The sequence below is a fragment of the Macaca mulatta genome, chromosome 4 (genome assembly GCF_049350105.2).
Source record: "Macaca mulatta isolate MMU2019108-1 chromosome 4, T2T-MMU8v2.0, whole genome shotgun sequence".
In the NCBI taxonomy this organism is placed as follows: domain Eukaryota; kingdom Metazoa; phylum Chordata; class Mammalia; order Primates; family Cercopithecidae; genus Macaca; species Macaca mulatta.
Genome location: NC_133409.1, coordinates 154,739,862 through 154,766,129, shown reverse-complemented (window position 1 = coordinate 154,766,129; position 26,268 = coordinate 154,739,862). Strand labels below are relative to the sequence as shown.

At 39.0% G+C, this 26,268-nt stretch overlaps 1 protein-coding gene and 1 non-coding gene across 2 annotated transcripts; one reads left to right on the top strand and one right to left on the bottom strand.

The window, feature by feature from the left end:
- Positions 1–1,944: 1,944 nt before the first annotated feature.
- SCAND3 (SCAN domain containing 3) lies at positions 1,945–18,081 on the bottom strand. The gene is made up of 4 exons (XM_001101327.5): positions 16,762–18,081; positions 9,736–9,883; positions 5,252–6,744; positions 1,945–4,142 (listed from the first exon to the last, which is right to left on the bottom strand). The coding sequence occupies exons 1-4, from the start codon at positions 17,179–17,181 to the stop codon at positions 2,226–2,228; spliced, it is 3,978 nt and encodes a 1,325-aa protein (XP_001101327.2). The 5' UTR covers positions 17,182–18,081; the 3' UTR covers positions 1,945–2,225.
- A 1,810-nt stretch (positions 18,082–19,891) lies between these two features.
- On the top strand, positions 19,892–19,963 carry TRNAQ-UUG (transfer RNA glutamine (anticodon UUG)). Its single transcript has one exon. It is a non-coding gene; the product is annotated as a tRNA-Gln (tRNA).
- Positions 19,964–26,268: the final 6,305 nt, after the last annotated feature.

Sequence of the window (26,268 nt, the reverse complement as noted above, 5' to 3'; positions counted from 1 at the left end):
ACTGCATACAGTAGTCATAAGTATACACAAACAAGGTACCTTTGCAGTGTATTCATATACCACATGTTTATAGACATGTGAACTTGCTGCAAAACAAGCAGAAAATAGGAAGAGAAAATCAGGTTATCTACAGAATCACTAGTCATCAAATTCACGTTAATAGGCAGTAAGATTTCACGGTCTCAATAAAGCTGTTGCCCTAAAAAAAAAATGTACAGTGACACAATAAAACAGGGAGGGAAGGGAGGAAAGACAAATATTCCTATGTCTTGAAAAAAAGGTAAAGCAAGTTAGCCTCCTGGTACTGAATCATTTGCAGAAAAAAATAAAAATAGGTGTTCAAGTATATGAGAAGGCTTTGTACCAATCTCCGATATCCAATACTTTATATTTCTTAGAGAGAACGTGAAGGCTTTGTACCAATCTCAGACATCCAATACCTTATATTTCTTAGAGAGAATGTAAGGGAATTTAGTTCTCTTTTAATATGTAGTCTTAATTCCCTCTTAGTTTATTTCTTCCAGATTACTTTTTTATAGAAACAAATATAAAATCACCACGTTGCCTTTTGAAATTAAATATGGGAAACACAATACTTTATTCAATCAATAAAACAAACAGTAAAACATTTTAAAATCCCTTAGTTCCAAAATATGGTCCAAAAGAGGGCATATAATTTGTAAAATCCCTTAGTTCCAAAATATGGTCAGAAAGAGGGCATATAATTTGTCGGTGGGAGAAATTAAACCACTATCTTCTAAATATATCCACCATTATAAGGTTTTTTGTTTTTGAAAAGTTGTAAGACTTTATTAAAACAAACACATGATAAAACATAATCCAATCAAGGTTTCAGGACTAAATATGAACCTTTCCTCTACTTTCAAAGGTTTGGAGGATCCTTGAAACTTTAATTACCAAAAGGTTAAACTATTAGTAACATTCTGAATCACTGAATAGCCTTCCTTTCCTTAACTTTGAACATTACATTTATTTGAAATGAAGCACTTACTATAAATTGCTACCCTGTCTAGGAAAAGATATTTTCTTCATGGATTCTGTCATGTTTTTATGCTAAAGAACCTGTCTTATCTGATTAATTTGCTTTCAATCATTTTAAGTGAGTTCACAGACACAAGAGCAGATGTTTGTGGCATTTTTCTGAATCATCTCCAAACAAAATAGAGGTTGTTAAATCTAATTGAGGAGCCAATAATGTCTGACTTTGTCCCAGAGCACCTTAAAGGCAATCAGCTCTAGCAAAATCTAGAAACCTTGTTAGTATGGCCCAATCGCCCATCCTTATGAAATCAGAATTTATCGGCCGGGCGCAGCGGGTCACACCTGTAATTCCAGCAGTTTGGGAGGCCGAGGTGGGAGGATCATCTGAGGTCAGGAGTTCGAGACCAGCCTGGCCAACATGGTGAAACCCCCGTCTCTACTATAAGTACAAAAATTAGCCAGGCATGGTGGTGGGTGCCTGTAATCCCAGCTACTCGGAAGACTGAGGCAAGAGAATCACTTGAACCCGGGAGGTGGAGGTTGCAGTCAGCAGAGATTGCACCAGTGCACTCCAGCCTGGGTGACAGAGCAAGACCCTGGCTCAAAAGAAAAAAAGAAAGAAAGAAATCAGAATGTATTAATATGAATCCAAGGTCATAACACCATTACAAAATAAGTGTTTCCTTCTATCCCACTCACACACTTTGTCTAAACATGCATCTACAAAACAAACTTAACATCAACTTCCAACCTAACCACTCTGGATCAGCTTAACAAACTTCATATCCTACTGACCTGTCCCCTGCATTTGAATTCTAAGCCTACCCCCTTGAATTCACTTCCCTTCACTGACCTAGTCTATTTCAAAGAAACCATCCCCCATCCTGAAGTTTTCCTACAATCTTAACGTGCTAATGAAATACAATAAGAAGACACAAGATATATGATCAAATGTTTTAATATTAGAATCAACAGATCTAAAATTATATTTTAATAAATATGACAAATACAACAGGAACAATAAAGAATTATAAAAACTGTACAGTCTTAATTGAAAATATACATATAGGCAATTTATATAGAAAATTGCTGTTTCACTCATAACTTCATACTTCCATAACTGTAACTAGACAGAAAGTTTAAAGCGAAATAGCAAATTCCTCACACTCAATGCTTATATGCATACTTTGAACAAATACCTTACATATCAATATTTAAAGCTTTTAATGTGATAAGTGAGCTTGCTTCTTGCTTGTTAATTTGTCTAATCTAGGTTGGATTGATGACAATGCTACCCTCAGGGGATAATGTATATTTAAACTGTTTCTATGTTTTGTTTTAATAACACTTAAAGTAGAGAATCCGGTCTCACAGAGGTACGTTGAGGGAAAAAGAAGAAGCGATTTTAAAGCAATCTCAGCAAGCTCAGGATATTCATTTTTAGCTTTTATCCAAAATGAAGGAAGAGATGCTGTATTTTCAAAACTGATTTTCAATCCTTCATCGGTAGCCAGCTTCAACAACTTATCCTGTAGAGTTACAGTTAAATTTAAGTTATCTTTTGATGAAAGAAATGGATTTTGGATCCATAAATTTCCTATGCGTGGATCTTCTTTTGATGGAAAATAAAATTCAAAACATTCTAACAAATTTGTAAGATGTTCACTGATAACCGTTCGCAGATGTGCAATATCAAGATCATTACCTACTTCATTGATAATTGTTGTTAAATTATGAAACATGTCATAACAATCTGTAGAAATTCTGTTTTTCCAAGCTTCTAACTTTTGTTTTTGTCCTTCAACTTTATCTGCCATTGAAAAATAAGTTGCATTCTTCCCTTGCATAGAAGCATTAAGATCATTAAAAATACTGAAGATATCAGACAAATAAGCAAGTCTGGCTGTCCAATTCACATCTTTAAAAAGTTGGGACCAAATGGGTTTCTTGCCTTGCAGAAACACTAAGAGTTCATTTCGTATTTCAAACATTCTTGACAGAACTTTTCCCCGTGATAACCACCGTATCTCAGCATGCAGTAACAGTTGCTTATGATCAGCTTCCATATTATCACATAATAAAGAGAATAATCTTGAATTCAATGCATTAGATTTTATGTAATTCACAATTTTTACTATATCATTAAGTACACTATTTAGTTCAGCTGATATTTTTTTCATAGCAAGACTTTCTCGATGAATGAAGCAATGTGTTGTTTTACATTCTGGTGCAAGTTCCTTAATCTGGGTTACCACTTCAGAATGTTTTCCTGTCATTGAAGCTGCACCATCAGAACATACTCCTACACAAAATTTAAATTCCAAACCACATCTGTTAACAATATAATTCTTTACAGCTTCATATAGTTCTGAGCTAGTTGTGTTTGTAGGCAAAGAGGCTGAAAAAAAGAACTCTTCCTTTATATCATCATCATGTTCAAACCTCACATAGACTAAAAGAATTATCATGTTAGCAATATCTCTGCATTCATCAAGTTGCAATGAAAAATACTTTGCTAGTTTTATTTGTTCTATAAGTTGATCTTCCATATCATTAGCCAGTTCCTGAATACGTCGAGCTATGGTGTCATTGGAAAGTGGTACCTGAGCTACCTTCTTCGCTGCAGATTCACCCAACATTTCCAAGCAAACTTCTTTGATGCAGTCTTTCACTAGCGTCTCAGCAATTGTGTATGGTGTTTTAGACTTAGCAACCGGAAGTGCTACTTTATACGAAGCCCGCAAAGCACTAATGTTTATATGAGAAACGTTGAACACCTGCTTTGGTTGGCTTTTCAATTCACTACTCTTTCTTTCAAAGAATTCTTTCGGTTGTGAACTTATTTCTTTATGTTTTGAATATAAATGTCGCTTAAGCTTTGATGGTTTCATTGCTTCATTAGCCAGTACATCTCCACAAATAATACACTGTGGTTTTAGTACTTCGCCATCAATTACAGCTACAAAACCAAACTCAATATATGAAGGATCATATTTCCGAGTGAAACTAGCATGAACTCTTTTGGTTCTCCCTTCTTCAGGATAACTTCTATTGGTAACATTTCTTTTATTACTACTACTGTGTTCAGAAAAGGCATGTCTTTTCTTGACAAAAAAGTCCAGTGAAGCTTGTTTCGCCATCTGAAATTAGGAATAAAAGTAAATAATATGAATTTTACTTTCCTCCTTTAGCTAACAATGTTAAACCACAAGTTAAAAACTAGACTTGATTAAAATAAAAAATTATTTTAAAGTTAAGTTATAAAAATAAATAAATGCCTATATTTTCTCAGTTTTATACATCTTTGGGTTATGGCTGATAAACTAAGCATAAAGTATCACAGGTTGTAATGGGGACCTACTGAGTTTGACTAGTGTGTAACTGCCACCACATGTGACTCACCTTGAGAGTTTAACGATACCTAAATTGGTCTATATTCTATTCGGTAAGGTAAGTCCATTAATCATTTGCTTGAATGTTGCAGTAATGTCAATTGCTATGTTTCTAAATACTTATGCTCAAGTTTTATACTTATTTCCTTACAGACTGGAGTTTTTATACCAGTACTGGTCTACTGATCACACTTTGAGTACCACTAGTTTAAGTCATGAGTAATCTCCATATTTCAAAACATTAACCCTACCTCATAAAGCCTACTGATTTTAAATTTTTTTGGTTCTATTTCATACTCTCCAATTAAATTCCCAAACTGAAGTCTTTCCCAACACAAACCCTTATCTTCCAAGCAAATTTATCATCCCCTACCCCTACAAATACTTCTTCACTTGATTTGAAATGTTTTTTCTTAGCTTACCCCCAACCCAAACTCACAATTGAAACAGAGAAACATTAAATTCATCTGTTACCAAATTCATTCTCTGTAGAAACATACTAGCATACACACTATTTATTCCCTCAATCTTAGCCTTCTCATTCTCCCAAGAAATGCGTGACATCAAAAAGGAGTAAGAGAGATACTATTCATCACCCCCAGAATAATAAAAAACTTAACTTTGTACGGAGATCCTGATAATGCACAATAAAAAAGACAGCATTCAAGGTTACAACTTTACAACTTCCAACTTGGGAAAAAAGAGAAGCACTAAAAGTAATTAGGCCTTCTTTGGGGGAAATATATCCAAGGTAATAAAAATGTGTTTTCATATACCTTGTCACACAACACTTACTCACAGTAAAGTGTAATGAGATTCTTCCCCTGCTTTCATCTATGGCAGATATGCAATCTTACCCAATCTCCTACTTTGTCTGGTGAAAATGGTGTCCCTGATGGCTTTAGCATTTTGGAAGGTTGAACAGGCAAACTTCTTTGAATTTCATCATGTTTCCTTTTCATTGTGCTGGTTTCATAGCAAAGGCTACAAGTTATTTGCTGACCACAGCCCTCAGTCTCATGTTGAGAGGGCACTCCACAAATTGCATGGATATTTCCATCACATGATATGCAACTATTAATACCTGTGCATTCTTTTTCACAGACTACACAGGATAAAAATCTTAGTCTCCTCTCAGGGGGGCTTTTTTCAGCCATCTTAGGAGTGACAGAAAGATTCTCTTCAATATCACTACTATCTGTTCCAGTCTCAATGTTTTCTTCATACTGGGCTCTTAAAGTATTTTCTAACTCTTTGTCAGCCTGATCTAATTCATTTTCTGTATGCAAGCTGGCAACAAGTTCTTCAGTTAACTGAGAATGGGACAAGCCCAGTTTAGCTTCAGAGCTAAATGTACTTTCACATGGAGTCTGTTGCATGCTTCTGTGATAGGGTTGATTTTGGGTCATCTGAATGAACCACAAAAATTCAGCCCAGTGTGATGAGTTGTTAGTTTGCATCCAGGAGAAAATTCTCTTTCGGATATCCTCAGTTTGTTCTGCAGAACTCTGGCTTTGGCAGGTCTGAGACTTCCCATGGACAATTTTCAATTCTGGCCAAATATTACTGAGTTCACTGACAACCTGGCTTGAAAATTCCCTCCCACTGTCAGATTGTAGGACACTGGGTGCTCCAATAATTGTAAATATATCTAAAAGAGCATGTGCAACTTCCGTAGGTCTTTTAGACTTTAATGACCGCAAAAAACTTAACTTTGTACGGAGATCCTGATAATGCATAATAAATTTATACTCCCCATCAGGATTCAACTGCATGTCTATAAGATCTACTTGGCATCTTGAACTAACTTCCTTAATTGGTTTTGATGTTAGAACCTTCTTGAGTTTTGAATTTTTCTGTTGGCATGGTTTACAGAGGGTCAGATATAGCATTATAACTTCTTTTGTGATGTTCTTGTATTTCGCTTGTAACTCTTTCTCCATGCGAGTACGTCCACCATGTCCAATGCTGAGATGTGTATTATGCAGAATGTCGAATAAGTCCTCACTGTGTAAGTAATACCGTATTTTATCTGTTTCTCCATTTACAGCCTCAATTAGCTTCTCATTTCCTTGTACAAGGATAACATCAAATCTAGCCAAGCGACGGTAGTCAACTGATTCCTTTTTCGCCTTAGCTTTAGCTTCTTTCACTTCCTTTATCAACTGACAGTACTTTGCTTTAGAAAATATCTTAGTATTATTACTTTTGTTTTCCAGTAACATTGCTAAGCTTCTGAAGAACTTTTCTCTCATGTTTTCTGGTTCAATTTCTGCTTCATTAGTATCTAAGCTACTGAGGTTATCATCACCCATGCTTTGAGACATCATGGAAAACCACAAAAATGACCCTAAAAACAAAGGAAAAAATCAATTAGAATATTCAGAAATATAATTTAAAATACATATATTGTCAAAGGAGCCAGTAGTGCTTGAGGTAGAAGTAGGGATTATGGGCACACAAAAGGGGATACCATTTTCTTTCTTTTTGAGACAGAGTCTCACTCTGTTGCCCAGGCTAGAGTGCAGTGGCACAATCTCAGCTCACTCACTGCTTCCCAGATTCACGCAATTCTCCTGTCTCAGCCTCCTGAGTAGCTGGGATTACAGGCGCACCACAACATTTGACTAATGTTTTTATTTTTAGTAGAGATGGAGTTTCACCATGTTGGCCAGACTGGTCTTGAACTCCTGGTCTCAAGCAATCTGCCTGCCAGCCTCAGCCTCCCACAGTGCTGTGATTACAGGCATGAGTTACTGAACCAGGCTAGGAGGATACCATTTTGATTAAGGAATCCAATCTTAGTGGAAGGAAGAGCATAAATGACGAACTCCAGCCAGTAATAAAAAGTTTCACACAATAAAGAGTAGAAAGTCAGGACATGACTTTCCAGAGCAGTTTTCAGGATTGAAGCATTGTTTTGCGTAAAATAGGATGCAAATTAGCATTTATTTGTTTGTTTACTATGCAAAGACTTTTTTTTTTTTTTTGGAGGAACCTCAGCAAGCCAATAATAGATTTTTTAAAAAATCTCCACACTACACATTTTCTCTTTTATTCAGTCAGGTTAGCTATTACATCAACATTTAAGGAGTAAGTTCCAACCTGATATATTCATATCAGCTCCCTTTCAGGGCTATTAAGTACAAACTCAATAAAAATAGCTTCATTACTAATTTTAATAAGAGTAGTGGATGAGTCTAAATTAGTGAAAAATTTTTGACTTAATAAAGCTTATTAAAAGAAATTTCTAGAATACTCATAATAACAGAAGCACTAAGAATACTTCAAATTTGGCTAAGTGTTAAGAAAAAAACTATTTTGGAAAAAATAAAAAATAATAATTTAGAATTAGCATAACATCTCTAGATAGTTTTATAGTTGCTTGGAAAAATACTTTCACTCAAGCCAACATTATTTATACTATCAATTTGCATACCAAATAGTGAGACAGAACAAGGACTCCTCTTAGGGGCCTGTCAGCCACCCCTAACCCCAAGCATGGTAATAACAGAAAATCTTGAGTTCCTTCAAGGGAAATTCCACACATCTAACTATCTCTAAGAAGTAAACGAGCAACTTGAGAAACAAGAAGGTAATACCTTAAAACAACATCCAAAAAGTTAGTTATGAGATGTTCCCTATATTAACTAAAGATAACATCTTAACATATATCCCTAAGTTGTTTTTCAGAAACCCATACCTCCACCAAATGGATCCACTGGTCTGAAGACCTCAGATAAGGGGGAACTGAGGACTGAACTCCAACTGCTGCTTTGTTCTAAAGTTCTTCCTGTGGGGCCTGGAAGAAGTCACACTCACAAGCCAGAGCTAACCTTCTTTTCTGCTGATCCCAAATTTTTAGACAAAGCTTTGCCTCCTTAACCAATTGCAAATCAGAAAATCTTTGAATCTATCTATGACCTGTAAGGCCCTTGAGATGTCTGTCCTACCTTTTTAGGTCAAACAAATGTACAGTGTCCACATATTGATTTATGACTTTGCTTGTAACCTCTGACTCCCTTCTTTTAAAAAATCCTTACTTGCAAACCATCGGGGAGACTGAGTCTTAATTTTGAGGGGCCCAATTCTCCTTGCTTGACACTCTGCAAATAAATGCCTTCCTTTCTCCTACTGATATGGATGTTTGGCTTTCCTGTGCCAGGCAAGTGAACCATAGTTTGGTTCTGTAGCAGTAATGAGCCAGTAAATTTAAATCATCTAAAATGTTTATATTTTCTAAAACTAGGTTAAAATTAATGATATGCTACTGTGTGGTTTGGCCTCATTTAACTCTCAATTGTTCCAGTACGGCTTCTTTGATCATTAAATTGAAGCTCATAGTGAGTTTTCCTTTCCTGAAAATCATAATCTATTTATAACACAAGTTAGCCCTATAGCACTTTCTTCTTTAACTGTTTTATAGGTAGATGCAAAAAGACTAAGTTTCTAAAGAAACAGAGATCACTTATTTCTCTAGTATCTTTCACATTATCTAACACGTTACTACATTGAGTGTTCAATAGAAAATTGTTGATTAACTTTATAATAAAATAACAATAATGGAAAGTGCTATCTCAAAATGTGATTGAAAAAGACCATCGTATGGATATATGGATAGCATTTCTTTCCATGCTGATCCATTTTGTGCCATGCTATAGAACTAGAAGCATAGAAGGAAAATAAACAAGAATGAATCAGAAGAAGAAATACAGGGCAACGTCAAGAGAACCAGGAAAATATGAGCCCCATAAGTTTTTGAATCGATATTAATGTCTAAGAAAATTGGTAGGGCTGTAAGAGGAGAAAAACATTGTATCCATTTTACCTAACCCTTTTTAAACGGAAAAGATAGCTGTTCCAGAACCAGGCCAGACTCCGCCTCTACTACACATTATACCAACAACAGACCTTAGAACACTAATAAACATAGACTTCAGAAATTCCATATTCTAACGTAGAATTTTCAAATAGTATTTCCAATGTATACACAGTCATTACGTGACAAAAATCGTGGTCAGAGGCTACAGCAATGGGACCCAAGACTACACTGCCAAGTGCTCAGTATTTACATACAGAGGAATCTGATTTATCCACAGGTACTTACCAACTTCATTACAAAGTATCCATGAAAAATCTTGGGTTCAAGTATTTTTGACATTATTACCTGACTGCTTTAATTCAACTCCCTTAATAACACTACACTATATGGGTTGACTTTTCCTTCAACTATTAATACATTCAGTAGAAGCTAAAATGGAATGAGGTTTGGTAACTTTCAATACTAGACCCTTCACTCTCCCAAGTCTCACCCTCTTTCTTAGAACTAAATTATTCTCACCATTATCTTGAAGTGGGTGTGGCTCTGGAGATTCACATTCCATTCCATCTTCCATAGACTGAAGCTGGGTGCCTAAAGACTCCTTTGCAGAATCCAGAGGGGCCATTTCTTCTATAGAAGCTTCCTGACCATATGTGCCCTGTGAGACCTGTGGACAAATAGGTGCATTTAGTAAACAACATAAATAATTGTAGTTTGTCACAGTTAAACTTGTATTTTTCCATTAAAATAGAATGTAAGAAGAAAAAACATCAGTCTTTACTGAATTCTTAAGTACAAGATAAAATATGAAGAGAAATGAAAAATGCTGGCACTAATAAAGCCAGAGCCATACAACAGAAACTGATGTCTTTATAGGACAAGAGTTAAAATGCATCCCTTTGGTTTCTGTTTCTGGGAATAACAATGAAAGCATGTTAAAGAAATATCCTCTAAACTGTGATGACTAAAAAAATTGTAAATGAGTTTCAGAGTGGTTAATTAAAAGTAAATATTGGGCCGGGCGCAGTGGCTCACACCTGTAATCCCAGCACTTTGGGAGGCCAAGGCAGATGGATCACCTGAGGTCAGGAGTTTTGAGACCAGTCTGCCCAACATGGCAAAACCCTGTCTCTACTAATAATAATGCAGATTCACCAGGCCTAAGAAAATGTTCAAATGGTTTGAGGATTACAAAGTTGTTAATGGTTACACTTACTCTACTACATCCAGTTGGAAAATGTCCATGGATAGTGAATCCCAAAATTGCACATAAACCAGAATATTCTAAAAGGGAATATCCAATGACGTAGGAGGAGATGAAAGCCTACCTATTCTTAGAATATCATGTTGCGATTTAAGATTCTGTGTCACGCTCCTTTCCTCCAACTTGGACACCACATTATAAATTTATTTTCGCTGGGCACAGTGGCTCACGCCTGTAATCCCAGCATTTTGGGACTAATAAAAGGAGGCTGAGGTGGGTGGATCACCTGAGGTCAGAAGTTCAGGACCAGCTTAACTAACATAGTGAAACCACATCTCTACTAAAGAGACAAAAATTAGCCAGGTGTGGTGGTGCATGCCTGTAGTCCCAGCTACTCAGGAGGCTGAGGCAGGAGGATCACTTGAACTCAGGAGGCAGAGGTTGCAGTGAGTCAAGATCGTGCCACTGCATGACAGAGCGAGACTCCACCTCAAAAAATAAAATAAAATAAAATAAAATTCTTAAACTGTGCAAAGGACATTTCAAAAAATCAATTTTCTCAAAATTCATAAAATGGTTAAGCCAGTTCCCTTTGGTATGTTTTTCCCTTCTCTGAGCTTAATAAGGTATCTTATGTAAATTGCTTTGTATAATAAAATAGCATGCATTTCAATTTGCCTAAATGTTTGCATAACTGCCAGAAACAGAATCTGTGAAAGAAGGCCACCTGCTGTTTATAATTAAACAATGTATCAGTTCTGTAATGTTGGTATACACAATCTCAGCTTTTGGAGCAACTAAGAAACAAAATATGGATATGGTTCATTGTGTTGAATTCTTCACTGACTCTCCCCCACCCCCCACACACTCTAAGCACAAACACAAATCTAGCTTCTTGATTCCTTTACTTTTCCACCAGCTGCACTGGACCAAAATGGGTGGGCCTGGTCTTAGAACTGGGAGGAACTCCACCTCTGTCTCTACCACAGAAGTTTGAAGTGTACCCTGGGGGGTGGTAATAAATTACAAAACTGAAGTTACTTCAAACGACAGTCATTAGTCTTTCACTATTCAATTCCTGGGTTTGATTTTTTTTAATGCTGGAAAGAGGTTGAGCGCAGTAGCTGACACCTGTAATCTCAGCACTTTGGGAGGCCAAGGTGGGAGGATTGCTTGAGCTCCGGAGTTTGAGACCAGCCTGGACAACATAGTGAAACCTCATCACTGCCAAAAATACAAAAAATTAGCCGGGCATGGTAGCACGTATCTGTGGTCCCAGCTACTCAGGAGGCTGAGTAGGGTGGATCGCTTGAGTCTGGGAGGTGGCGGTTGCAGTGAGCCAAGATCGTGCCACTGCACTCCAGCCTGGGTGACAGAGTGAGATTCCATCTCAAATAAATAAATAAATACAAATGCTGGAAAGAAACTTTTGGTTGTAATATGGTAAATATTGCTGTGTTCATTAGAAATGCACATATTTCCAATAAGTTAGAACACCTAACTTATAGTGGCACAAATAGGGGTTTATTTTTGTTACATAACAAGAAGTCTAGAAGAAGGTAGTTGCTGGCACCAACTCATTTATCTAACAGTTTTGTTAGGGACCCTAGCTGTCTTCATATTTCTGCTCTGTCACTTTTAACACTAGCATTTGGTCTCATGTCTACCATCACTTAATGGTCACAAGATGGCCAGATATCACATTAGTGTTTAAGACTGGAAGTGGGAAAAGGTGAAACTAAACTCATCTCCCCTATTTTATCAGGAAAATAAAAGCTTCCCCAGGAACCTCCTCCCCGAAATATGCTTATTTCTCCCTGGCCAGAATTCTGTTGCACAGTTAACTCTAGAACAAGGAAGCCTGGAAAAGAATTTAATTAGATACACTGCCAGTATGAACAAAACCAACATTTTGTCGGGAAGAAAGGAGGGTGGAACAGACACTGGATTGGCAGCTAAACATGTCTGCCACAGTGGTATTTCCCCTGTGGGGGAAATCACACAAAAACAAGAAAAATGAGAAACATTTATACAAACCTGATCTTCAACAAGACTAAAAGATATTTATAACTCTGACCACATTAAAAAAAAAACTATCAAATATGATCAGCATATAACCTGAACAATACCCAAGTCCTACCAGCAGCTACAGTTTTCAAAAAAGCTAGAAGGGGAAATTTTAAAGCAAGCTTGTCCACCTTGCAGCCTGCGGGCCACATGCAGCCCAGGACAGTTCTGAATGTGGCCCAACACAATTTTGTAAACTTTCTCAAAACATTGTAAGATTGTTTTGTGATTTTTTTTTTTTTTTTTTTTATAGCTGATCAGTTATTGTTAGTGTTAGTGTATTTTAGTGTGGCCCAAGACAATTATTCTTCCAATGTGGCCCAGGGAATTCAAAAGATTGGATACCCCTATTCTAAAGTAACAGGCATATCTTAAGGTGGGGGGAACCCTGTATTTGTTATTTAAAGCAAAAGGAAAAGGGTGTGCTGACTAGACTTGAGAAATTGCTTATATAGGCATTTGTGCTGCAATGTAACAGATGAATGTATTAAAAAACATGCTTTCTGCAAAACTGCAGAAAAGTGACAGGATTTATGGGGAAAATACGGTTAAAGGGTGGACTATTTTAACACCTACACAACTTTGTCACCAGAGCACTATTAAAACTATAACAACTCCCGGCTGGCGTGCGGTGGCTCACGCCTGTAATCCCAGCACTTTGGGAGGCCGAGGCTGGCGGATCACGAGGTCAACAGATCAAGACCATCCTGGCCAACATGGTGAAGCCACGTCTCTACTAAAAATACAAAAATTAGCTGGGCATGTAGTGCATGCCTGCAAATCCCAGCTACTTAGCAGGCTGAGGCAGGAAAATCCCTTGAACGAGGGAGGCAGAGGTTGCAGTGAGCTGAGATCGTGCCACTGCACTCCTGCCTGGTGACAGTGAGATTCCGTCTCAAAAAATAAAAATAAAATAAAATAAAACAAACACTATAACAACGCTAGTAAAAATATAAGACGTTAATAAATCTTACTTTAAGTATAGGATTTTACCTTAGAAAGGTGATATTAATCTTATTAGAAACAAGTGTGAGGAAAGGGCGAGGCAAGGGTGGAAGGATAGAATCATCAAAAATTCAAAGGTGGGCCAGGCGCGGTGGCTCACGCCTGTAATCCCAGCACTTTGGGAGGCTGAGGCGGGAGGATCACGAGGTCAGGAGATTGAGACCAACCTGGCTAACACGGTGAAACCCCGTCTCTACTAAAAATACAAAAATTAGCCAGGAGTGGTGGCGGGCGCCTGTAGTCCCAGCTACTCGGGAGGCTGAGGCAGGAGAATGGCATGAGCCCCAGAGGCAGAGCTTGGAGTGAGTGAGCCGAGATAACGCCACTGCACTGCAGCCTGGGGGAGAGCGCGAAATTCTGTCTCAAAACAAACACACAACAACAACAACAATAAAAATTCAAAGGTGGAAAGATATAATCATCAAAAGTAAAGTGAAGAGGCTTGAACATTTGATGTTACATCCTTCCACCCTTGGATACAGTGATACTACAAGAAACATGATGTGGGTTCCGGTCCATCATCTTATTTTTACTTCTTTGACACTGGCTTATAAAAAGATGCCCAGTGTTTGCTGTTTTAACACTTTCCTTCTTTCATAACGAAGCTGTATATATGGCTCCAAATAGGACTTTATGTCATGAAGTAAAATCATGCTGCGTTCTGCATTGTAGTCATTATCTTTTATCCACTCCAACTGCTTCTCTATCATACTTGAAACAGAAGATAACTGAGCAGTGAAAAGCTCTTGGGACGCAGCTTGTAGCTTGAGGAACTGCATGTTCTTCTTCCTCCACACCTTCCATTTGTGCCTCAGCAACTAACTTGCAGCTCTTCTATAGAAAGATCCTGTATGTCAGACTGCAGCGCTCCGCATTATCCTCACTAGCATCTTCTTCAAATCCAGCCCCCTTTGCAAGAGCAACACAGCTTGGGTTGGTTTTGGAGAGCTCTTCTGAAGGCTCAAAGGCTTTGGAATCATAAATTAAATCAGGGAGAATTGTATATCACACCCCATGCAAACAGGCTTTTGTGAAATCATTCCAGGCGTCTACAATAATATCAACCATAAGTTTAATGTTGAATCATTTACATAATTCAAAAACTGTTAGGGGACTGTCACCCCCTGTATAGGCAATCAGTATCTTGAATGTTTGCTTTAAATAATAAGCTTTAAAGATTGCAATCACACCGTGATCAAGGGGCTGCAGTAAAGAAGTTGTATTGGGAGGTAAAATGAGAACTGTGATATTTGAAGAAAGCTCAGTAACTACTGGAGGGTGACTTGGTGTATCACTGAGAATTATAAGAATTTTAAAAGACAAGTTTTTTCTCTTGCAATGCTTTTTTTTTTAATCTACAAAAAAATCACCTGAACGATCAGAAAATGTCTGCCCTGTCATCCAGTCTCTCTTGCTAGACATATAGTAGGCACCAAGGCTAGTCTTTACAACTCATTTTAAAGCTTATAGATTGGCAGAATGATAATCACAGGCTTTAGCTTTAAAATTCCACTGGCATTTGCACCCAGCATCACCATCTGTTGATCCTTTGTAGCCTTAAACCCCACAGTGTGTTTCTAGAGTACTTCCAGTCCTGCTTACTCCATTCTGGATCCATGCACCCAAATTCTCCACATATCCCCTTGAGGGCATCTGCTTCCAACAGAAACTGGTTTCATAAAAACTAAAAATCTGAGCCAGGGGATGGCCTTCTTCATCAATCTAATTTCTTAATGCTGGGGGAAATGTCTTTGCAGCTTCTTCATCTGCACTTACAGCCTTGTCTGCACAGTTTAATACTGTGGAAACTACAGTAGTTCTTGAAGCCACTAAACCAGCCACTACTTCCACTAAATGAAGGCACTTCTGCGGGATTTTCATCTTTTTTTCTTAATGTCTCCATACATTGTGATGGTATTCTCTTTAATTCTGAGAAACACTGCATTGGATTGTTTCCTTGTTTGGTATTCAATCCACACACTTAACAAATGCTCCATTTCCTCCATTTCCTTATGCCTTGTTCCAATAGATTTCATAACACTGGCAGTTGTTCCAGCTAGATAATTTTCTTTTATTTTTCTCATCATTGTCTCTAATTGTACATACATTTACTCCTTTATGCCAGTTGCATGACCAATCTCACTTTCTTTTCTTTCAAAATACTGTACAGTTTCAAACTTGTCTTCAATTGTTAAAGTTTTTCTTCTTTTATACTCACTAGCAGAAATTGTATCACAAGCACACTTCTATGGCACTTGCAAAACCCTCTGCTTGCTCCTTTTCTGGAATACAAAAAAGTTTAGCAAAAAATACACAAAGATCGGAGGGAACAACGTAAATAGGCACTTCCGAGACAGCCAAGGAAGGATGGGGGGGGCAAATGGGAATTATGTACAGTATTGTATGTACTCAGGACTTGCTGTGCTCAGCTAAATCAGATACTTTGAATTCAGCCACTCCCACTTGGTGGCCCCAAACATCAACTTGCTGGGAAAACTCATACATGAGCCCTCACAATTTCAGCTTTTTACTGACTCACTTATGGAATACTGACCTCATTTTAAAAGATTCTGCATTCCAGAAACATGCGTTTTTAACAGATCAGACTGTATACATAAGTGTTCATATTCTGAAACAGTTCAGATAAATGTATGAACAGTATCACTAAAAAATATAAGAATGTCTGGCAATATCCATAATGTTCTAAAATTACTGTCAAAGAAGGCAAATGTACTCCTTTAGAAACAACTCCATTGTAACAGCAAAAAGCTTTTAAAATTCTTCTAAAAATAATTTTGCGCTCAAAACATTTTACATACCAACAACTCTAGATACTGAAAAGAACCAAGGAAATCATGCAACTAGTATTTTCATTGTACAGATGAAGACATTAATGTTCCAGAGAAGGTGTAATATGCCCAAGGTTACACAGCTAATTAGTGACAGAGCCTAGATAGCTTCAAAAGACAGAAATTTAAAAAAAAAATACTATTGTATATTTCTTTAATCTCATAGTCACTACATAAACTATATTTTCTGGTAAAAAATAGATCAAGGTTTTCCATTTGGTTAAATCATTTAATTATTTGTATCATACACAAAGACTGTTATCTCATATGCATGAATCTATTCATCTACACCAGTGATCAAATAAGAAATAATGCCCCAAACCAGGGTTTGGAACCACCAGTGTGAAATTACTCCCTTTACTCCATTCTGGATCCATGCACCCAAATTCTCCACAGAAGATGGCACCTCCAATTTCTCACCTGCTGTCTAGGTTCATCAAGCTCCCTCTCCAAATCTTCCAGCAAAGTTACCACCTCTTCTCCACTCTCAGGATTATGCTCCCGCACCCAGGACTGGAGCTCCTCAGGCAGGATGGTCAGGAACTGCTCCAGCACCAACAATTCCAGGATCTGCTCCTTGGTATGTATCTCTGGGTTCAGCCACTGACGGCAAAGTTCCCGCAGTTGACTCAGAGCCTCCCTGGGCCCAGGTGTCTCCTGATAGCAGAACTGCCTGAAGCGCTGACGAGAGAGTTCCCTGGTATAAGACAAATTCCTAGGTAGGCCTGATTCCTGATCCCAAGTATGGTCTTCTTCTTTAACCTTTACTTTGATAATCTCCCCTTGTTCTTCTGGAGCCTGGCCAGCCAAGGCTGGGAAGACCCTGGAGACTGCTTCCATCCCGAGCTTAGACAGCTCAGGGAAAGGCTCTCTCCAGATGGGGTGTAGGCAAATGGGTGATTTTACTTGAGCTCCTTTTTTGTTCTTGGTGAGGAAAGTTTTTGATATAAGAAAACACTCAACACAGGACAACTACAGACTCAGTTTAAAAGGACTTGTTTACGTGACAACACAGGTCAGTTACTTGGGCAATTCCATTGAAAGTGAAGACATCCTCTGAAAAGACCAGAAATAGTGAGCACAGAACGACTCACTAAAGCTTCAGGGTCACAAATTGAGCGGCAAGATACTAGCGAGACAGAAAACTGAGGTTATGACGGATACTTTGGCCCTAAATAAAGCCTGGGTATATAAGCCTAGGCAAGGAAACGAAGATCGGAGCAGCCTGGGCGAGGGCGGAGAGGGAGAGGGGCTCACAAGCTGCCTGGGGAAGAGGCCCGATTGTCGCCGCGCACATGCACCCTTCCCTCGGCCGCAGCTCCCACCTCTGAGGAGCTCAGACCCTGTCGAACTCGGACTAGTGGGTCGAGGGAAACACTCCACTGCTCAGGTGGCGGTTCCGCGGACACACCCGCAGCTGTGCCCGTAGGTTCCGGCCGGGCCCGGTGAGCCACGCTCACTTCCGGTCCGCTCTAGGATTCCAGGTGGTGCAGTCTTCTCACTGGTTGTGCAAACACCTACGGTACCAGTAATTCTGGAGAGGCAAGTACTCTGGAAACTACGGAGAATTAACTCCGGAATTACCTAGTTATCTGGCATGCCAGTGAAAAGAGTTTCACAGTGTGAGTAGTGCTGGCGTAGAGGCTGCTTGTCTGTGTTTTCCTGTCACCACGATAAACTACCGCTGGCACTCAGACCCGCGTTGCTCACCGCAGCGACCTGAAACAAAACGGAGAGGAGCATCTCTAAGGACTACCACGTCAGCGAATCTGTAGGCTCCTCCCCCGCCTTTCCTCGTTAATTTCGGGCCACTTTCACCTTTCCCTTTCACCCTAAATCAGACTTAAAAAGAAATGTAAGAATTAGTCTATTGTTTCCGTTTTACGGATTGGAAAACCAAGACCCACCGAGAATGAGCCTCAGTTGTTTATTCACGGAGCACAGAGCCGTGACTAAACAACTGTGGGGAAACTGGTCCCAGAAATCTAATAAAATCTGGACGGTTTTGATCCAAAATCTGGATCAGCGCCTAGCGAATCACTGGAGTGGAGTAACCAGAACATTCCCTTCAAGCAGTCACAGGGTTCATCCATACCTCTGGTAGCGCAGAGATGCCCCAGGAATATTTGTTGAATTGCTGCCTGGTTCCCTTCTCCATTCTCTGTTTCCTTCTGCTTTGGTCCTTATGTTGATTTCTCACATTTTGGCATTTCTGAGTAGAGAAGCTTTGAATAATCAGAACATTTCTTTCAGAAATCTCTAAAAAAACAAAAACAAAAACAAAACAAAACAAAAACTTATGTTTAGGGTCCATGGATGGTCTTAAGTAAATCGCTAAACCTAACGAAATTGTGGATGAAATGTTTGTCTGTGTGCCTGTGTCATCCAACCCTGAAAGGATCATTTTCTCAGCCACTATTAACGTGCTGAATTTATCTTTTGTGTTTCCCCCCTAACTAACCTTTGCAGTCAGGGATTCTACTACCTTTTTCTCATTCTGCAAGGCAGTGATCTCTGCCATGGTGAGCACAGTAGGCAGTTAACATGGAGTAAACATGACTTCTAAGTCCTCTACTGACGAGCTTTACTCTTTTTTTTTGGTTTTGTTTTGTAGATTTGCATTTTTTAAGTACTACAACAGTGATAGACATTTATTTAAAAAGTCAAATATTCAAAAAGTCAACATGGCAAAAAATGAAGTTTCTTCATCCTCGGTTCCATTTCTCAGAAAAATTCATACCAAGAGTTTGTTGTATGTACCTCCAACCTATTTCTAAAATGTACACATAAAATTGAGTACAATATTATTATGTACAAATATAACTGAGTCACAAGTATAACTCAAAATTTGTAAAACTTAAATCATACTAGACTACAATTCAGCAAGTTACTGGCCTTTTTTGTTTGTTTTAAATTTAAATCCTCCCCCAGAAACTGCCAAGCCGAGATGCGTTAGGTGTATCTATCCCATTCTTTTTAGTGACTGTAGAAGAGACTGTTTTGATAGATATTGCTAAAAGATTTGCACCCCAGAGAGATGTTTATCAGGAGTCTCGGTAAAGTGTGTTAAGATCCTTTCCTTGCACTGTGCTTTCCAAGGCCTTGGGAAGAGGTTGCTCTGTATGAAACGTATTTTGTAAAATTTGCAAAAGTATGCTATTATAATGAAAATTAGTTAAGACAGCTGCCTCTTCCTACTCCAGCTTACCCTCAGCTACATCATACAGGCCTTAGAGTACCCACAATTTTATGTTGATAACAGCTATTCTTTTTCTTAAAGAGGATTTTCTAAATTGTTAAGTTTCAGACCTCACAAATCTGCCCCGGTTGATTTCTGGAAGCTAATTTATGCTAACAAAAGCGCAGGAAAGAGTGCACAGATCTCCCTGAATTTTATTTTGCCAGTTACTCCTCCAGCAACAAACAGCTTTCCTATCAGCGTGGTCTCACTGAAGCCTGACCTAACTCTTCCGGATTGGAACAACTAGAAAGTTTATTATCAAGGAGGTATTTAACCACGACTGTATATACCTAGTCTACTCTTGTGGTTGGTCCCATGGTGTAATGGTTAGCACTCTGGACTTTGAATCCAGCAATCCGAGTTCGAATCTCGGTGGGACCTTTCAAAGGTGAACGTTTTACAGTTCCTGGATGGCCTCTGAATGTGAGAAAAACTCGTTCCCCCGCTTCCTATCGAATTCCCTTCGAAAACGCCTTTGTGGCCGCGTGCACGGTATTGGACTCTCCCCTTCTATCCAAACACAAGTACCAAGAGCCTTAGTCTAGAAGAATGCTTTCAAAGCATATCAAATTCACTGGTTTGGAGACAAAGAGAAAGATGCTGCTCCGACTGACTTATGAAAACCTTCAGCAGCAACGTGGAAACCCAATTCCTCTGATGGAGACAAACGCTTCCTCAAAATTTCCTAGTGTTCGAAGCTCTCCTCGCTGCCACAACTAAGTCCTGCGTGTAAAGTAGCTGAGCCTTGGTCTCAGGCGTGGTTTTTTCTGTTTTGTTTTGTTTTTTTGGTGTTTTTTTTTTTTTTTTTTTTTTTTGCTGTGGACCTCGCGCCCCGGGTTACTTCTCGCCCCTTTTCCCCATCCCCCATCTCGATGACACAATTCACCCTCATTTGCTTTCTGTAGTCGTCTGTCCTTAGTCTCACCGCTCACCCCGACTGCAACGTCTGGAAATCCTTTCAAAGCCAGCAGCCCCGGAGGGCTCGGGTCCCTGGTATGCACGGCGTCAGGCCTTCCAGCCGGAGAGAAAAACTCACCTCGGGACCGGACCCTGGCCTCGCCGCGCCGGGAGCTGGCATTCCCAATTCAGGACCACACACGGTGGAGGGGTCCTACAACTTGTGTGGGAGACAAGGGAGATGGGAGTAAAACGACCTCTGCCTTCGGCCGTTCGCCTGGCATCTCGCCTCTTCAGCTCCTAGTGCCAGGGTGAAAGGAGGGGACTCCCTGACCGAGTCCTCCCCAGACACTACCAAACACTCTGTCCGAAGCACCCGGGAAACAGTCCCTTGGAGCTGAAGGTCAAGAACAGAAAATGTACCCGCTATCTCGCCTCCCCGAACTCTGTGTGTAGACCAGGATAGAATTGGAGATAGAGTTGATGAAACCTGGAAGGTCCGGAAAATTCCTGATGGACACTCATTTAGCTGTTAGAATGAGGTGGGAAATGTGAGGTGGCAAGGTGAGGGAAATATGTGCCCTAGAGGACAGAGAGGACAAGAACTAAATTAGAAACAAATATTTATGTTTCGTACAAATTAATCTCTTCTATGATGTAAAGGCAACCTTTAAATCCAATTCTTTATTTTCAGATTTCTTACTTCGACATTTTGATTTTCTCATACATACCTAAAAACCAAGTCAAATCCTACTTTCACCAAGTCCATTAAACCATTAATAATTAATTAGCTCATACTATGAATTACCATTGGTTACACAGAGACTCTGTAACTAAGTTTACAAAATTTATGAAAGCATTATTATGGTTCCCATTATGTGTGCTTGATTGTACTTCATATGGTCTGTAGTGGTGCTAATTGCAAAGGGAAATAACATTTTCTTGTGGTGTTGTCTTAGCTAGTGTGGCCCCACCTTCTTTCCACTTTGTTCATGCTAGTGTGATGAGATCTCACCCAAAGTGTTCTCCCTTTTCCTAATGGCCTAACAGCCTCTTCTACCTGTTTGGGATGCTTATAAGCCCAGCCATCCTTCCACCCACCACCATAGCCAGCCTGTGGTACTGTGCATATTCATTATGATCACATCCATCATCAAGCATCCACTTATCCTAGCTCAAACCAGTAACTCAGACTTTATCCCAAGCCTCTAAATTAAGGTAATGGACAAGACCTGATTGGAGATGGTGCCTGCACAACGTGACCCAGAACTGAACAGAAGACCAAGGAGCAGCTGCTGTGAGGAGGCAGAAGCAGTCACCCACACTGGGATAGGCTGGGAGCATATGTAGATTCTCCCCCTGGTGGCTTCCATGTTCTTTGGGTCTCCAATTCCTTTAGGAATCTGAGGAAATTCCTGCGGGTGTTTATAAAAACTCCATCCTTGAGCAAACTTTACTTAGGTTCCTCTGAGCCCTCCTCTCAACTAGGTCCCATCCTTGGCTTGTCCAGCCCCATTTCAGCAAATAATCCAGTTGAGCCTAGTTTTAGCAAGAATCCTGCTAAGCCAATTCAGTAAGAATTCCTCACCTCAAAATCCTATCAAGTTTCTGTTTTTCCGCCCTTGATATCTAAACAAGTTCCTCATTGTCATTTTCTATCAAATGGTTGTCTTACCCTTACTACTGGCTATAGATCCCCAGATGTCCCTGATGTATCTGGATTTGAGTTTACTTAATCTCTCTCCCCAATTGCAATTGTCTGGAATAAAGTCTTCCTTGCCTATTTAACTCCATCTGGTATAATTTTTCTTTGACAGTTTCATCAAAGAATGTATAGGCATATCCTGGGAAAACTTCTTTTCCAAATAAGAGATCCACCTAAGGATTGAGAATATGATCAGCTGTCCAGAGATAATGTGTTCAGAATTTCCTGAGGAAATAAAAACAGACTTTAAAATCTGTCCATATCAAAAAATGTGTTATACCACATTAACAAAAATGAAGGATAAAAACCATGTGATTATATCCATAGATACAGAAAAAGTATTTGACAAAATTCAACACCCTTTCGTCTTAAAAATTCTCAAAAGGTTAGTTTTATAGGGAATGTACCTCAACACAATAAAGGCCACATATGACAAACCCAGAGCTAACATCATACTTAATGGTGAAAAGTTAAATGCCTTTCCTCTAAGATTAGGGACAAGACAAGGAGGCACACTCTCAACATTTCTTTTTAACATGGTACTGGGAGTCCTAGCCAGAGCAATTAGATAAGAGAAAGACATAAAAGTCATCCTAATAGGAAAGGAATTGAAATTAACTCCATTTGCTGATGACATGATCAGCAAATATAAAACCCTAAAGATGTTACAGAAAAGTTAGAACTGATAAATTCATTAAAGCTGCAGGATACAAAATCAACATTAAACAATCAGTAGCATTTCTATATAATGATGAAGTATCTGAAAAGGAAATTAAGAAAACAATCCCATTTACAATAGCAACAAAAATAAAATAAAATATTTAAGTGTAAATTTAACAAAAGAGATGAAAGACCTGTACACTGAAAACTATAAAACTCTGATAAAATGACAAAAACACAAATAAATGGAAAATATTCCATGTTCATGAAAGAATTAATATCATCAAAATGTCTACCCAAAGCTATCTACAGATTCAATGCAATCCTTGTCAAAATTCCAATGTCATATTTTACACGAATAGTAAAAACAATTCTTAAATTTGTATGGAACAACAAAAGACCTCAAATAGACAAAACGAGCAAAATAAAGCTGGAAGCATCACACTCACTATATCTATTATAAAGTGATTGTAATAAAGCATGGTACTGACATAAAAACAGACACACTGACCTTTGAAAGAGAGTAGAAAGCCCAGAAATAACCATGTATTTATTGTTGATCGATTTTTGACACAGGTGCCAAGAACATACAATGGAGAAAGGACAGCCTCTTTAATAAATGGTGCTGGGAAAACTGGTTATCCACGTGAAGAAGAATAAAATTAAACTTTTATGTTACACCATATATAAAAATCAACTTAAAATCGATTAAAATACAAGACTGGAAGCTATTATAAACCTAATACTGAAAATAAATAAATAAATAAATAAGGGAAAAGCTCCATGACATTGTCTGGGCAAAGATTTTTTTTTTTTTTTTCTTTTTCTTTTTTTTTTTTTTGGCTCCGAAGCACAAGCAACAGAAGCTAAAGCAGACAGATGGGACTGCATCAAACTAAAAGAAGTTTCTGCACTGCAAAGGAAACAGCAAAGTGAAGAGACAAACCACAGAATGGGAAAACATTTGCAAACCTTATATCTAATAAAACGTTAATATCCAAAACATATAAGGAATTCAAACATCTAAATGGCAAGAAAACAATCAATCTGATCACAAAATAGGTAAAAGACTTGAACAGACATTTCTCAAAAGAAGATATGCAAATGGCAATATATATGAAAAAAAAATGCTCAGCATCACTAAGCATTGAGGGAATGAAAATTAAAGCCACAATATCACTTCACACCCATTAGAATAACTTTTTTTTTTTTTTTTTTTGCCGGGTGCGGTGGCTCATGCCTCTAATCCCAGCACTTCGGGAGGCTGAGGCGGGCGGATCACCTGAGGTCAGGGGTTCGAGACCAGCCTGGCCACCATGGTGAAACCGCGTCTCTATTAAAAATACAAAAATTAGCCGGGCCTGGTGGTACGCACCTGTAATCCCACCTACTCGGGAGGCTGAGGCATGAGAATCGCTTGAACCCGGGAGGTGGAGGTTGCAGTTAGCAGAGATGCACTCCAGCCTAGGGGACAAGAGTGAGACATCGTCTCAGAAAATGAATAAATAAATAACATTTTTTTGTTTTGCTTTTTGCTTTGTTTTGCTTTTTGTTTTGAGACCAAGCCTGGCTCTGTCGCCCAGGCTGGAGTGAAGTGGCAAGATCACAGCTCACTGCAACCTCAACCTCCTGGGCTCAAACAATCCCCTTGCCTCGGCTTCCCAATTAGCTGAGACCACAAGTATGCGCCACCACGCCCCGCTGATTTTTATTTATTTTGTAGAGACGGGGACCCCCCTATGTTACCCAGGCTGCTCTCAAACACTTGGGTTGGAACTCCTGGGCTCAAGCGATCCTTCCACCTCGGCCTCCCAAGGTGCTGGGATTACAGGCATGACCCACCACACCTGTAACAATCTTTCATCTTTTTGACAAAATCTTTTTGATAAATGCCAGCTTTTATCAAAAAGATGAAAGATGATAACAAGCATTGACAAGGCCATGGAGAAAAGGCAACTTTTGTACATTGTTGGTGAAAATGTAAAGTAGTACAATCATTATGGAAAATAGTACATAGATACCTCAAAAAATAAAAATAAAATTATCTTATGAGCCAGCAGTCCCACATCTAGGAATATATCCAAAGGAATTGAAATCAATATATCAAAGAAATATCTGTACTCTCATGTTAATTGCAGTGTTAACATTATTCATAATAGCCAAGATATGGAATCAACCTAAGTGTCCATCATCAGAGGGATATATAAAGAAAATGTGCTAGGCCAGGCGCAGTGGCTCACACTTGTAATTCCAGCATTTTGGGAGGCCGAGGCGGGTGGATCATCTGAGATCAGCAGTTTGAGACCAGCCTGGCCAATGGTGTGAAACCCCATTTCTACTAAATATGCAAAAATTAGCCGGGCATGATGGCGCATGCTTGTAATCCCAGCTATTTGGGAAGCTGAGGCAGGAGAATCGCTTGAACCTGGGGGACGGAGGTTGCAGTGAGCTGAGATTGCGCCATTGCACTCCAGCCTGGGCGACAAGAGCAAAACTCAAAAAAAAAAAAGAAGAAGAAGAAGAAGAAGAAAAGCTATATATACAATGAAATACTATTCAGACTTTAAAAAGAAAAAAATTCTGTCATTTTTCACAATGTGGATGAACCTGGAGGACATTATGCTGAGAGAAATAGCCAGACCCAAAAAGACAAATACTTCATCATCTCACTTATATGTGGAATCTTAAAAAAAAAAAAAAAAAAAAAGATTGACCTCATAGAAATAGAGAGATTAGAATAATGGTTACCAGATGTTATAGGATGGGGTAGGAATTGGGGAAGGAATGGCGTGGTTAGTCAAAGTGTTACGAAGTTTCAGATAGACAAGAGGAATGTTTGGAGATCTGCACAGTAGGGTGGCTATAGACAAAATTTTAAAAGTGAAATTAAATTTAAAAAAAAAAAAAAACCTGTCAAAGTTATGAGATGTGTACCTGGAAACATCAAAGACAGAATCTGGCCAGGAGCGGTAATCCCTCGCCTGCAATCCCAGCACTTTGAGAGGCTGAGGGGGGCAGATCAAGCCTAGGAGTTCAAGACCAGATTGGGCAACATGGTGGGAGGATTGCTTGAGTCTGGGAGGTGGAGGCTGCAGTGAGCAGAGATCACAGAGATCACGCCACTGCACTTCAGCCTGGGTGATAGAGCAAAACTCAGTCTCAAAAAGAAAAAAAAAAAGAAAGAGAAAGAAAATTATAGATGAATGGATATAACATGTAGATACTTCAGCCATGTACAAGCCTGAAGACCAACATAGGAAACATCTGAATACTTGGTTAAATCATAGATTCAGGAACACCACACCCCCGCCAATCGCCCCGCCACTGAGGTTATAATGCAATAGATCATGATCGAGGCCCAGAATTCTTCATTCATAACAAACACTTTGGGTCATTCTGATGTAACAGCCCAGAGGAGGGTGAG